We start from the raw sequence: 15008 nt of genomic DNA, 5'->3' as shown, positions 1-15008 counted from the left end.
CCCCAAATACCCATCTACTTCTCTCTTAGAAGTTGAAATTGAATCGGCTTCCACTACCCTTTCAGGTAATGCATTCCAGTTCTTTGATGTTCTCTTACATCAATGCTCTGCAAGGGAATTGGAGGATGAAAATTTGGAAGTTTGAATAAGCTGTCTTGAAGTTATGCAGCCATTGTATCCTTTCCCTCATAGCTGAACAAACAGAAGACCATGATTTTCCTGATTATCCATCAGTAATAATGAAAAAAAATGGTAAATCTGGTCAACAGCATCTTATAATTAGCACCAACTCTGCTGTTTTAAATACACAAGGGAGTGACTTGCTACATCAATGTCACCCCTTGCATATTACCCCAATCCTGTCATCATCTGATGTTCATACTTTTTTTTTCCCGGTCAGCATGTCTGATACACGGGGAAACCCGTCACCATGTTGAAGAGAATCCAAACCAAACTGAGAATTCCATGCCTCCCAACTACACATTGAAATACCAGATATAGATTTGCACAGCTTCCAGTGGGAGGGAAGGGGGTGGAGAAGGTATCTGAATAGCAATGAGGAGCAGAAACCCTGATTAATTTTCCCCTCTCAATCTCAGGGGTTGCTGAATTCAATTGTTAACCAAATGTTGCCCTGGTTGACAGCCAATAACTCAGTAAAGACCTGTGATCTTCTACTTGCATGGCAGAGTGCTCCCGAATTGCAAAGACTTCAATTAAAAGAGAATAATATCATCTGTAAACAATCAGCAGAATCAAAAATCTTATTTTACATGCTGTAAAATTAAGAATTTCTCTTCAGTGAGATATTTGCACTGTGCTTATAGCTTTAATAGGGATTTTAAGCTTCAAGTAGATAGTAGCTTTCTAGTAGTGGCTACTGGCACAAATGCCAGAACAAAAATGTGGTCATTCGTTCCACGACTGTTTGTGGGACACTGCTGAGTGCATTTGGCTGCCGTGTTTCTCCCACAAAATATATGGTCAATTCGCTTTACAGTGTGTTCTGTGAAGCGCTTTGGGACGTCCGCCCAACGTGAAAAGCGCTATATCAAATGCAAGGATTATTATTATTATTATTATTATCGCATCTGCGCTAGCTCCTAAAAGAGCAATCTAACTCAATCCCACTGGCCGGCTTTCCCTCCGTAGCCATGCAATCCTGTCCTCCCCAAATACCCATCTACTTCTCTCTTAGAAGTTGAAATTGAATCGGCTTCCACTACCCTTTCAGGTAATGCATTCCAGTTCTTTGATGTTCTCTTACATCAATGCTCTGCAAGGGAATTGGAGGATGAAAATTTGGAAGTTTGAATAAGCTGTCTTGAAGTTATGCAGCCATTGTATCCTTTCCCTCATAGCTGAACAAACAGAAGACCATGATTTTCCTGATTATCCATCAGTAATAATGAAAAAAAATGGTAAATCTGGTCAACAGCATCTTATAATTAGCACCAACTCTGCTGTTTTAAATACACAAGGGAGTGACTTGCTACATCAATGTCACCCCTTGCATATTACCCCAATCCTGTCATCATCTGATGTTCATACTTTTTTTTTCCCGGTCAGCATGTCTGATACACGGGGAAACCCGTCACCATGTTGAAGAGAATCCAAACCAAACTGAGAATTCCATGCCTCCCAACTACACATTGAAATACCAGATATAGATTTGCACAGCTTCCAGTGGGAGGGAAGGGGGTGGAGAAGGTATCTGAATAGCAATGAGGAGCAGAAACCCTGATTAATTTTCCCCTCTCAATCTCAGGGGTTGCTGAATTCAATTGTTAACCAAATGTTGCCCTGGTTGACAGCCAATAACTCAGTAAAGACCTGTGATCTTCTACTTGCATGGCAGAGTGCTCCCGAATTGCAAAGACTTCAATTAGAAGAGAATAATATCATCTGTAAACAATCAGCAGAATCAAAAATCTTATTTTACATGCTGTAAAATTAAGAATTTCTCTTCAGTGAGATATTTGCACTGTGCTTATAGCTTTAATAGGGATTTTAAGCTTCAAGTAGATAGTAGCTTTCTAGTAGTGGCTACTGGCACAAATGCCAGAACAAAAATGTGGTCATTCGTTCCACGACTGTTTGTGGGACACTGCTGTGTGCAATTGGCTGCTGTGTTTCTCCCGCAAAATATATGGTCAATCCACTTTACAGTATATTCTGTGAAGCGTTTTGAGCCGTCTCAACAATTTGATAAGGCGTAATATCAAATGCAAGTATTATTATTATTTAGTTCCCATCCCCTGCCTTTTCCCTATACATTTTAATATTTTTCTTTTTCAAATATTTGCTCAATTCCCTTTTAGGAGCTATTATGGATTCTGTTCCAAACACTATTTTCAATGGGGTATTCCTTATCTTAATAATCCTTTATCTAAATAAAAATCCATGCCTCTTTCTCAAATTGTTTGACAACAAATTTATACCCATTAATTACCAACTCATCAAACAGTAAAAATAGTTTCTCCTCATTTATCTCATTAAATCCCTGCAAAATTTGATCTCTTCTCAACCTTGTTTGTTCTTAGATTTCCAGCATCTTTAGTTTTTCTTTTGATCTTTTCTGCTTGATTGATTCATGCTCTTATAAATAGAGCAGCTTGGATTTTCACAGTGTGAGATTGTTATACCATAGTTTTGTGTAATTATTGTAAGTTAATTAATGCGGGCTTACTCTCGGCTTGTTTGCCCTGCTTTCTCACACTCAGACAGTACAACCATAAGCTAACATTGTCTGAATCAACCAAGAAAATGGGTCACTTCAAAACGGGCAATCAACAGCAGATACCAAGTGTAACTCCACATTTAACGTTATAGAATTTGAAAGTAAAATGTTTATTGTTACTCATTGGCAAGTTCCCTACCAACAACAGCAAGAGCTGCCTCTGTAACCTCTGCTTCAAGAACCCTGGGAACCCTGCCAGGGAACCCAATCCTTATGACTTTATCCTTATACCTTCTATAAAAATTAAGATCATATGAGTTGTAATTTTATACTGTGAAGCTGACACTCTTCCATCCACCCCATACTAATGCAACAGTAATAAAGCTATTCAATGTCAGGGGTAACTTTCAATGAATACAAACCCTAAGAAAGAAAGGTACATTTTAATAGACCCTTATCTTTTGAAAATGTTTCAAAGCACTTCACTATATCTACAGAAACTGTAGCAGCCATTTTGGCAACAAGGTACCGCAAACAGAAATGAAGTGAATGACCATTTATTTTAAGGATTGTTCGTCAATGAGATCTTCAATGTGAAGACCAAGCAGATGGACCTTGGTTTAATGCCTCATCTACAGGAAAGCAATTCGGATAATGCAGTAGCTCTGCCTGCAGCATCAGCCTCAACTCTGAGCTCAATTTGGGGGCATGGGGCTTGAACCCACAAATGTCTGATATGGTCAAGAATGTTATTAAAAGAGTCAAGTGGCTGTACTTCTCTTGGGTCAAGAAATGTGTTCAATGATCTGTTCAGCTGGTACCTGGATAAGATGAGGGGTGGGAGAATCATCTTCCTATATCTTTGTGGGTGGAAATAGGAAAGCAGGTACTAGAACGTGAACATAAGACAAATTTTAAAATAATTTTAATAAATATTTGTAGAGCAATATAAAAATGTGGAAGAAAAGATCAGGGGATCTAGTATAATTAGTGCCTAGTGTAGGAGCCAGCATCAGTATAGGTTCTATGGGGGGGGGGGGGCAACGATTTCCTGTGCGATATGTTTCTTGTGCTATGTTTCAGGCCAGACACAGTCTGAATAAAAGGCATACCGTATTAACAGTTTTAATGAACGTAACCTTCCAGCTGACAATGAATCTGAAATTTACATTTGTTGTGATAAATGAGGTTGACATTAAGGAAGTGGCCAGTGTTAATTGGCTTGGCAGGATATCTGACATTATTGAAGCCAGCTTTCTCCTGACAAAGTAGCCTAATGACCCTTGTTCTGCTGCATGTTGATACTTCGCACTGACCTCATTAGGCACCAACCGTGAACAGATAACAGAAACCTACATTTTCTAATATTTATAAACTTGCATTAAGTTAATAAGACAACTTATTAATGTGAGAAAAACTTTCACATACAGCCAGCCAGGAGATGGTGAAGAGGGACAGATTCAGGGATTGCAAGGGATGATTGAAGATAAACAACAAGATGTCTTTCTTTACACAGAAAGATGTGGAATGTGGCCACTGCCTCTCCCCTCAGGCCGCCGAGACCCTATTCTCTCTAGCTGCACCAGGGATAAATAATGCACTCACAAAGTTATGGTACATTCCAGAAACCTCATCAAGGTATGCACCTGGGCTGATGAGTGGCAGATGGTATTCAACACAGAAACACAAATATTGTACTCCATATTCTCCATGTATGAGACAGACTTTCCAAGGGGAAAGTTCAAAGGGAATGAGTTGATTCGTCACTCAGTATGAAACAGAATAATTAAGGCAAGCAGGGCCATATTGCCAAATCAGTTGAGTTCAGACCTCCAGATGTTTAACATCAAGCTGAAAGGATTTTCCCTTTATAACTGCACACTGCGCAAATCACTACATGTAACACTGATAAGAATTTCAGCTCTGATCATTGACCCAGCCTCCCACCTTACTGAAGATATATGTGAGTGGTTGCCAGACTAGGGTAGGAATAGGCACAGTTGTGCCCCCCAAAACCCCACGTCAAACAGCTTGCCAACACCTACACATGAACGGTGGTCACTTGTGCAAAGTTTCAGAGGGTGACAGTAACCCCAACAGAAAGAAAAAGGTCAAACATTTTCAGGAGAGGAGAAAATTGGTGTGGGAACATTAGCAAAGAAGAATATAACTAAGCATAAATCCATAAATAGCCAATAACACATGCAATAAAATTCCTAACAAAAGGCAGCTCATGAAAATGACGTTACCTGCTGTCATGGGCACAGTTTTCAATCACACCAGCTGCTCTATGCCTATAATACACTCAGCTTCAGAGTGCTCTAAAGGCTCAGATGGGATGATCTCGATGACTAACAATCTGTACTATTTCCACAGGGTCAAGGAGTAATCTCTGTGCTTATCGTCATCAAGAAAGAAGTTGTGGTGCTGGTTCTGATACAGGGAATTTGGAAACATTTCTATTTGTTTCAAACCTGTGCTTAAGTGATTATTATTATTATAACTGCTTGGGAACGAAGCCTCCTAAAATGCAGTAAATGTCTCCCTTTTCTCTTTTTACATTTGTATAGCACCTTTCACGTCGGGAGGACGTCCCAAGGCGCTGGACAGTATAAATGTCCTCAATAAACCACAAAGGAAGACATCTCTTGTGTGTCTTTTGCTTACGAGTTTGCCTCTGGAGGGTTACTTCAGCTTTCAGGTTTCTGAAGTTCCTGAGAACAGTAATGCGTCATGGTATAGATACAAGCAATTAATTAGCAAAATGCACTCCATGGAAACATGAAGGTGTCAAAAACTAACACTTTACCTGTGACAGTGTACAGAAAACAAAGCAGCCAGGAATATGCTCCCATTTAGTAATAATAATCCTTGCATTTGATGTAGTACCTTATCACGTCTCAAAGTGCTTCACAGAATATACTGTAAAGTTAATTGAATGTATATTTTGTGAGCAAAACGCAGCAGCCAATTGTGCACAGCAGGGTCCCACAAACAGTCGTAGATTATTACCAATTTATTTTTTGAAGGCAGATTTATTTATTTATTAATAATTGATGTGACTCATGAAGCTGAATTTAAATGATGCCCACTTTCCCTCCCAAGCACCATGTGCAGGCTCCAGTGGTAGCTTTGAGTTTCTAACCAGATCATAGGTTAAACGTTTGGGTGGAAGTCCAACAAGTAGAAATCCTGTTTCATGGAGACGCTGTTTTCATCAAGGTCGAATTGGCTCTGTACAGTCAGCAAGCAGCGGTCGTTAGAGTCACCAAACAGGGAGCAGCATAGCTCTGCTATGACCATCCCATATGACACCTTCTCAGATGGACCTGCAATACACAAACCAGTATTTCACAAGTTTATTTAATTTATAGAAATGTTACTCCTTTTGAAGACCATGCCTTGTGGCAGGGGAATATACTGAAGCAGGGGCTCATGCTGGACTATTCATCAATTGGTGCTCATTATCCCCAATACCTCACTCAGTGGTCTGTCCAGTGTGATCTTGAATATTCAGTACATGCTTGAATATTTAGTACAATATTTATGATCAATTACAGCAATGTTGCTACCACCCAGTCTGATATCAGCTAAATTAGCCCCAAGCACTGACTAAACCTGGAGCCTTGGCAGTCTGTTCAGCTCAGCACTGCACTCTCCATGGTGTATTTACTCAATGGAACACTTCATGGAGAACACACTCCATAAAATATTTGTTTAGTAACACACTGGAATGCCATTGATACACGATCTTGTTCCAAATGTGACGTTGAGAAACAGTGAAACACTAAAGAACTCTCTCTCTCTTCATGGGATACATCAGGAAATTTGCCTTTCATTTTCCTCAGAGAATTCTGTACATTAACATTGGAGATCGAGAGAATAGAATAGATATGACTGACAGTTCTGCTCGGTGGTAGCAAAAGCCGCATAATATGAACAAATAGTTAAGACAACAGAAGCCTGAACTCAGTATTATCTTAGCCCTAAAATATCTTAAAATAAAGCAGAATTTTAGAAAATTCTTTAATTAATCTTAACGGTGGAAAATCAGTTACCAGATTAAGAATATTAAAGCATTCATCATGATCTTCAGTTTTAAGACAAGTCTTAAAGTTAAAACCATGAGAAACGTCAGGGTCCAGATTTCAAAAAATTAAGGCAATGTTATATTAAAGTCCCACGCAACTGCTGGTAACTGACTAAAGCACAGCTTGAGGAGTCGATGAGAAAAGTCTGTTTTCACACAAACATGTATCCATCACCATAGCATAAAGCTCACTAACTCAGTTAAGTGCAAGAGCAAACAGAGCAAAAGCCTGTCAGGGAAGGTATTTTAATTTTCCAGATGTCGTTCATGTATCTGATGTCACCAACTGAATTTCCCACACTGAATGACAGGCTGCTAAGCAGTTATGCAAAACCTTTCACTACCTGGGTTATTCTTGTAAATAACCCCAAACAGTTGGAAAGTTACTACCTGGAGTTATATTTCAGGGCAGCCTTTTGCAGTGCTGAATAATAATGATGGACAACCTGGAGTGCCCAGAGCATGGGGTAGAGGAGATCATTTGAAATAGGAAGGAGCTGGGCCTTTAGATAAGCCCCCAAGGAGTACTACCAGAGAATGCAGGACTCGCTGAGCTCTGATCTACCCAAGAATCCTTGCAACAACCTCTCAACCTAAAGGTAGGCTCACAGTAACTCGCAGTATGGTTAATCTAATAAGGAATCTAAGCACTTTGTCAGGCTGTAAGATTTCAGTGAATGGCTGTGGAATAGAGCCAATCTGCGCCAGAACCAAGAGGGTTCGTGCCCTCCAAGCGGTTATGCCTCACTGCCCTGCAAGAAGCCTGCACAGCCCAAGCAGCATATGAGAAAGGCACGTTTCCATGGATCACTCGTCAGCACCTCAACAACGAAACACCTTATACCAGCAAAGTGGATGGCGTATTTCTATGGATTTATTGTGTGGCGATCCTTAGTTAGGATGCCTAATGTCATGGGAGCCTTGAGCCCAGAAAGTTTAGAAACCTCTGCTCTAGGGAAAGCCCTGATCTGACACCACTTTGGGAATGATGGCTGAGTAACAGTCCCAGCTCATAAGCTGTAGCTCATCACGCTGTTGCTAAATTTTGGTATTTGAAATAATACATAACCCATTTACCTTGGACTTTGCAGAGCCGTCCAGGAGGGATGTGGTGAAAGATCTTTTCCATGATTTTGGATGAGACGTGGACATCAATCATGGAATCTTCATCTGTAACCACAAGGGTGGTGGGCCTGAAATAGAGGCAAAGAAAACCTGGCTTACAGAATATGAATTTGCGCTTCTGACCACTATCCAGTGACACTGGTTGAATATGTGTGTGTGCGCATGCGTGGAAGATCAAGCTTGTCGACATTCAACTGGAGAAAGTTAGCTCTCTTCCAGGACGTGATGTCTGACAGACAATCTGTCAGGACAGCAGTGTTCCTAGACTCAAGGGTAGATAAAGAGATAGAGTTGGGTGTCATCTGCATACATGTGGAAGTTAACCGCATGTCTGCAGATTGTATCATGGGAACATTTAAAGATTAAAGAGAGGACCAAGGCTAGAGTCCTGAGGAACACCCCATGTGACTATACAAGGGCTGAAGTAGAAACCGTACAAAGTGGAGATGATGGGAAAGGTAAAAGTGAAACCAGGCAAGGACAGAACCATGAAGGTGGAGCTGAGAGGAGAAGCGGTGAAGAAAAATTAGAATGGTTAATTGTGTCGAAGGCAACAGAAAGATTGAGAAGGCTGAGGAGACAGGGAGAGCCCTGCATACAGTTGGACAGAATGTCCTTTGTAACTTTGACTAAGGCTGTCTCTGTACTGTGAACAACACAGAAACCAGACTGGAGAGGTGGGAGAATAAAGAGCAAAACTGGGGAGCAACGACTGGTTCCAGGACCTTGGAAAGAAAAAGAAGATTAGAGATAGGATAGTAATTAGAGAACAGAGATGGATTAAGGGAAGCTTTATTTTAGGGTAGGGCTGACGGCTGTTTTTAAGGGGATGGGAATGATGCCAGTGGACAGAGAGAGAAGTTGATGATGTCTGTTATTAGGGGGTAATAATAATAATCCTTGCATTTGATATAGCGCTTTTCACGTCGGGAGGACGTCCCAAAGCGCTTCACAGAACACACTAATAATAATAATCCTTGCATTTGATATAGCGCTTTTCACGTCGGGAGGACGTCCCAAAGCGCTTCACAGAACACACTAAGGAGAGGGGTAGGGATAGATGAGCTACCAGAAGTTTGCCTGTGACTATGCAAGCGTCCACCGCATGAGTCACAACCTTCAAGAAAATAGATGTAAAGAGACAAAATTGAAACTTGACAAAATTTGTCATTATATAGTAATATTTTTGCTTAATATTAAGCTAATATTGCTGATGATCTGAATTAACTAAGATTTAGGACAGTTCAGTGATATGTTATTTCAGATGTTTATGTGAGTTTAGTTTCCTTCTTGCAATGAGTCTAACTCATTGTCTTTTCAGCAGTCAGCTCCTGTTGATATTTTAATGTGATTAAAGTCTTCAGAGTATGAAAGAGCAGATTGGGATCTCCTATTTATGAAGGAGAAAAAAAAAAATAATAATAATAATAATAATCCTCACATTTGATATAGCGCTTTTCACGTCAGGAGGACGTCCCAGAGCGCTTCACAGAACACACTGTAAAGTGAATTGACTGTCTATTTGTGGGCGAACGCGGCAGCCAATTGCGCACAGCAATGTCCCACAAACAGTCGTGGATTGAAAATGACCAATTTATTATTGTTTTGTTTTTTTTTGGAGGGATTATTATTAGGCGTGTGGAGTAAGGAAACTTGCCCAAGGTTTCGCCCTGACCTGCCTGGAATTGAACTCAGGTCTCTCGCTTGCAAAGTGAGTGCTCTAACCACTGAGCTACAGGACTCCACGAATATAATATAAAATATTTAATGAGGCTGATCAGGCTAGAATCTGATTAACAAAACTGGCAACAGTCAGCAGCAGGGTGCAATGGCAAGGCATGGGGGAAAAGTTAATTCACTGCAAGGTATGATAGACCAGGATATTTGAGACGTATACACAATTATCAGTGGAGTATCTGGGATTAATGCCTGCGTCAACATAAAACTGTATTAAAGGAGAGAGGAACTCCACAATTAAGAACTTGTGGAGGATGGTAGGAGACTGTAAATGGACATAGACAGACTAGTAAAATGGGCAGACGTGTGGCAGATGAAGTTTAATGTTGAGAAATGCGAAGTGATCCATTTTGGGAGGAAGAATGAGGAGAGGCAATACTAGCTGATGATACAATCTTAAAGGGGGTGAAGGAACAGAGACCTGGGGGTTCATATAAGTAAATCTTTGAAGGTGGCAGGACAGGTAGATAAAGCTGTTAAAAAAGCATAATGGATACTAGGCTTTATAAATAGGGGCATAAAATACAAAAGTCAGGAAGTTATGATGAACCTTTATAAAACACTGCTTAGGCCTCACCTGGAGTACCTTGTTCAGTTCTGGACACCACACTTTAGGAAGGATGTCAAGGCATTGGAAGAGTGCAAAGGAGATTTACCAGGATGGTACCAGGAATGAGGGACTTCAGTTATCAGGAGAGGCGAGAGAAACTAGGATTATTCTCCTTGGAGCAGAGAAGGTTAAGAGGAGACTTAATAGAAGTTTTCAAAATTATGAGGGGATTCGAAAGGGTGAACAAGGAGAAACTCTTTCCACTGGCGGATGGGTCAGTAACCTGACGACACCAATTTAAAATAGGTGGTAAAAGAAACAGAGGGGAGGTGAGGAGAAATTTTTTTTACAGCGAGTTGTTCGGATCTGGAATGCAATGCCTGAAAGCTGTTTCAATAACAGCTTTTAAGAGGGAAATAGATAATTATTTGGGAAGGTCAAGTTTGTAGGGCTATGGGGAGAGAGCAGGGGAGTGGGATTGAATTGGATAGCTCTTTTCAAAGAGCCGGTATAGACACGATAGGCCAAATGGCCTCCTTCTGTGCGGTATAATTATATGAACTATTAATTGCTGTTACTGTTGCCAAAATGAAGTATTCTCAATGTTATGTTATCCCCCAAAGTACCCCCAATGAGCAAGTCCTCCCAAACAGCAAGTATTAATAAAGTTATAGCATGGTCAGATGAATCCAATAGTTTAGAGGCCGCATTGTAAGCAATGCATTCAAAATGGCTGCCTTCTGGGTTGTTAGATCGCCCGCTGATGTTACTTCCTGAGTGCCATGCGCAAGAAGCACAGACAATGTCATTTCCTTTGTGAAGTGATATCACAGGCACTTCTGGCAAATAGCTGATGTGAATGCAGGACGTATTATTAGTTGAAGCGCTTTGAGAAGTCTCGAAGAGGTAATAAGCCACTATATCAAATCCAAGGATTATTATTATTTCAGGCACATGGTGTCTGGAAGTGACATTTTTTAGTGTAGTAAGACGACTCATTAGTGCCAGAAGCCAGGTGAATCAGGTCAGTAAACCCATGCTATAAGTGAGCCACACTACAACAACAAGATTACATTTGTATAGCGCCTTTCACATTGGAAGGATGTTCCAAGGCACTGTCTATATCAAAGGGCACTATAATATACAGGTATAACACAGATCAGATACTGAGATTAACTCTATTTGTACTGTTGTAGCACTTCCAGGTCAGGAACAATATTGGTTAGATACAGAGTAAACTATACTGTGTACCCAACACTCCTTGATCAGCTACTATTCCACTCACAAAGCCAATCTCTCTCTCATTCATTGTCACACAGCCAGTCACTCAACAACATTCAGGCCTTTCAAAAGGCATCATCTGATGTCAACATTCTTGTTTTGCTACTTACACACTTAAGTACTTGTTCTTATGGTTTTTGAAATGCCTGAACCCATTGACGCTTGCAGGTTTTCCTATATCCGTGGAAAGAAGAAGCACTTAATACTGACCTGTAATAGATCTGCACAGTGTTGTATGGTAAGCATGGAATGCACTGCTGGTACACATTGTTGTCATCCAGTCCCAGCTCAGAGCCACATTTTCCACAGCCTGAGTATGTAAAATGGGATAGAGAGGATAGGACAGTCTCCAGTGGTGTCAGGGCATCCATGTTGAACAAGGAACTCCGTGTACAAGAACCATTCCACTGAATGCCAACAATGTGGGCCTTGAATTGAATGTCTCCTACAAAAGAAGGACACAAGCAGGGATTGTGTCATTTGGTAAAAGAAAGCAGTATAGAGGTCTGCAGTTCCAGTGGAATTGTGATTAATTGCAGTTCATGTTTGTTGCTCGCCATGAAACTCAAATTAAAATTAGTTTAACAAGATTGCATCTGATTGGACAGGGTTTGAAAAGACCAAATTTTTTTAAAATTGAATATAATGCTCTGTTTTACTAGGCTGAAGCACTATCATATGTAGCATGATATTAGATGCATTGTTTGTACAAATGAAATAAGTTGATATGACAGTTCAGATTTATAGCCCTTATTGCATCATCAAGACATCTGAAAGTGCTTCACAAGATATACTGTAAAGTGGAGTGACTGTGTACTTTGTGGGCAAAACACTCTTCACCATCAAAGAGCATTTTTGTCATAATTGCTTTCTGAGTTGTAGAATGGTCGCTGAATAAACAATTGAGGAAAGGTGGATTAAAAAGAAGAAAAAGCTACTTTTTCCACCATTGTTACTACTAAGGAAAGTCTATAACATTGAAATAAATACCTCTTGTGATCCCTAAGATCCAAACCAAAGTTGGTGCTAAATATTTATAGCTTTAAAGTCAAAATCCCACTTTGAATTGAGCCTATGTTGGAAGTTATGAAATTTGTTATGTGATTCTTCAGTTCTATTCTCTACAAAGACCTGCAGTTACTGTTTTGAGGAGACAAGCTGGCAGTGGATTACACAATGTCACTAATTCAATCAAGGAATTTAGATGATATCATAAACCACATCATTTGTATGCTATAATCCTGGGTTCTATAACACTGCAGGAAGCTGATGTTATTATTTGCAACCATCACTATGTTACTGGATGAAGTGATTGAAATTAAAATAATCATAGGATGGTAAGATGGTATGTCAAATAGAGTCATGATATTATTGGATATCAGTCTGTTTGCTCAGAGTTTCACAGGATATTAGACCTTGCATTCTAATGCTATCTAGTGGCAGGGTCCAGCTCTGCTGATCTCCATCAATGTTTAGAATAGCACTACAGTGCTCCCTGGTGCAGGTTCTCAGTATACGTAGCTGTTGAAAATTTGTTGAAAGTGAGCAATCACATTCAGCTCTTTCTCTCCTTTCATGAATAGCCGATTGACAAGATCATAAGATTAGTTCAGATGGAGAAGGCCTTTCAGTCCAACTGATCTAAAACTTCCAGAACATCCATCCTATCGTTCTCCCATTACAACACCAAGCTATTTATCAGCACTCCAAGACTTTACCCTGCATAAAGTTTTTATCAATTCAGTTCCCTGGCCTCAGCACCCTTCCTGGTAACCTGTTCCAATTGTTAATTAAGTTTCCTTCTCCACATGCCTAGCAGTAAGCAGCATGTAGGAACCCGGTTTTTGGGCAGATTGCTTTCCGGGGGTAATAATCCCTTTTTTAAAAATTTGGTCACTCATCTACGAATGTTTGTGGGACACTGCTGTGCGGAATTGGCTGCCAAGTTTCGCCCACAAAAATATACAGTCAATTGACTTTACAGTATATTCTGTGAGATGTCTCAACAATGTGATAAGGCGCCTATATCAAACGCAAGGATTATTATTATTAATTGCATTCTGGGATAAAGAAAAACTTCCTGTTATCTGTCCTTGGCTATGCAGCTCAAGCATTAACCTGTCAATAATAATTGATAACGGTGGGTATAACATTATTAAACATTGCCCTATTACACTGGGCTAATTAATACAACTGGAAATAAAATAATTTGTAATATGTCTCACTCTTATCACACTCACTACAACCACAGAAATCCACAGAGATTTGCTGCTGAGCAAATCATCCAATAATCCTTAGGTGAATGTAATGCAGTTATCACTGGCCACGCACCTGAGTATCTCGTACTCAACAGGGTTGAAAGGGCCATGGTTTTGACAGAAGCTGTCTCACCCGAGTGGTATTTTGTCATGTACTCAATTGCTCTTTCATCATCATCGAACAGGCACTCACAAGATGACCAAGGAGTACTGTGCAGTTCTAGGTCCCCTGTGATGGCATTCTGACAGACTAGCAGGTTTCTAAAGCTCCAAACATGATCTAAACGAATGACAAAAACAAGGACTCGCTAGTAAATAAACACGAGAAGCAGTAATCCAGAGGTTAGAAAGACTGTTCCTTTATTAATAATGAATATGTTCATTATTAAGCTTCAACCATACCTTACCCTCAGTGGATGGTTCATTATTTACACCTCACACACCGTGCACAATGTCCAGTGTTAGTATTCAGTCAAACCTCCCATACGGTTCAGTGTTAAGTTTTGTTTTGGTCAGCCGGGTGTCTGACACATGCGGAAACCCACCACAGTGCTTAAGAGTATCCAAACCAAAGTGAGAATTCCATACATCCGACCAACACGTGGAAATTCCAGAGATAGATTGTTGGAATGGAATGCAAACTCTCCTTGGAAGGACGCATTAATATTATTATTAAGTGTTAGTATTCAGTCATACCTCACAAACTGTCCAGTATATACTTTATTGATAAGAGTTTACCTCACCTTGTTTCTTCTGAATCTGAGCACGCCAGGATATTGAATTTCCCCAAAGTATCAGTGGGGCTTGTTGACCTTTGACTTGTTCCACCTCCAGCAACACTTTCTGCTGCTCCTTTCCACCATACAAGTACGCAGTCTCTATATAGAACATATCGAAACAAACATTGCTCTCTCAGTTCCTACAGGAAGGTTTAAATATTTCTTGAGCTTGAAACATTAAGTAATAGAATTTTAAAAGTACTAGTTATTACAATGTTATTTATGAGCTGTAATAGATAAACTGACAATAGAGATTGTGACTGAAGTAATAATAATAATCCTTGCATTTCATAGACGCCTTTTTATGTCATTTAGACGTCTCAAAGTGCTCCACAGGATATATTCTAAAGTGGATTGACTGTGTTCTGTGGACAAAAGTAAATACAGCTAAAGGGAAAGTAAGTAAAATAATAATAAATAATAAGCCTTGCATTTGATATAACGCTTTTCACGTCTTCTAGATGTCTAAAAGCACTTCACAGAATATACTGTAAAGTGAATTGACTGA

At 40.0% G+C, this 15008-nt stretch overlaps 1 protein-coding gene across 4 annotated transcripts in view; it reads right to left on the bottom strand.

Annotated features, from left to right (window-relative positions):
* Positions 1-5699: 5699 nt before the first annotated feature.
* Positions 5700-15008, bottom strand: part of shld2 (shieldin complex subunit 2) — a 45401-nt gene continuing 36092 nt past the window's right edge. For all 4 annotated transcript variants that reach the window (XM_007899291.2, XM_042336856.1, XM_007899280.1 and 1 more), the window contains exons 5-9: positions 14465-14599; positions 13795-14001; positions 11674-11908; positions 7848-7963; positions 5700-6009 (exon numbers count right to left, since the gene is read on the bottom strand). In XM_007899291.2, coding sequence (XP_007897482.1) covers positions 5837-6009; positions 7848-7963; positions 11674-11908; positions 13795-14001; positions 14465-14599 — 866 coding nt within the window. In that variant the 3' untranslated portion in view covers positions 5700-5836. The remainder of the gene's footprint in view (positions 6010-7847; positions 7964-11673; positions 11909-13794; positions 14002-14464; positions 14600-15008) is intronic.

Source organism: Callorhinchus milii, unplaced genomic scaffold, assembly GCF_018977255.1.
Source record: "Callorhinchus milii isolate IMCB2004 unplaced genomic scaffold, IMCB_Cmil_1.0 Scaffold7, whole genome shotgun sequence".
NCBI lineage: Eukaryota > Metazoa > Chordata > Chondrichthyes > Chimaeriformes > Callorhinchidae > Callorhinchus > Callorhinchus milii.
The sequence above is the reverse complement of the archived record's forward strand: the minus strand, read 5'-3'. Positions and strand labels throughout refer to the sequence as shown.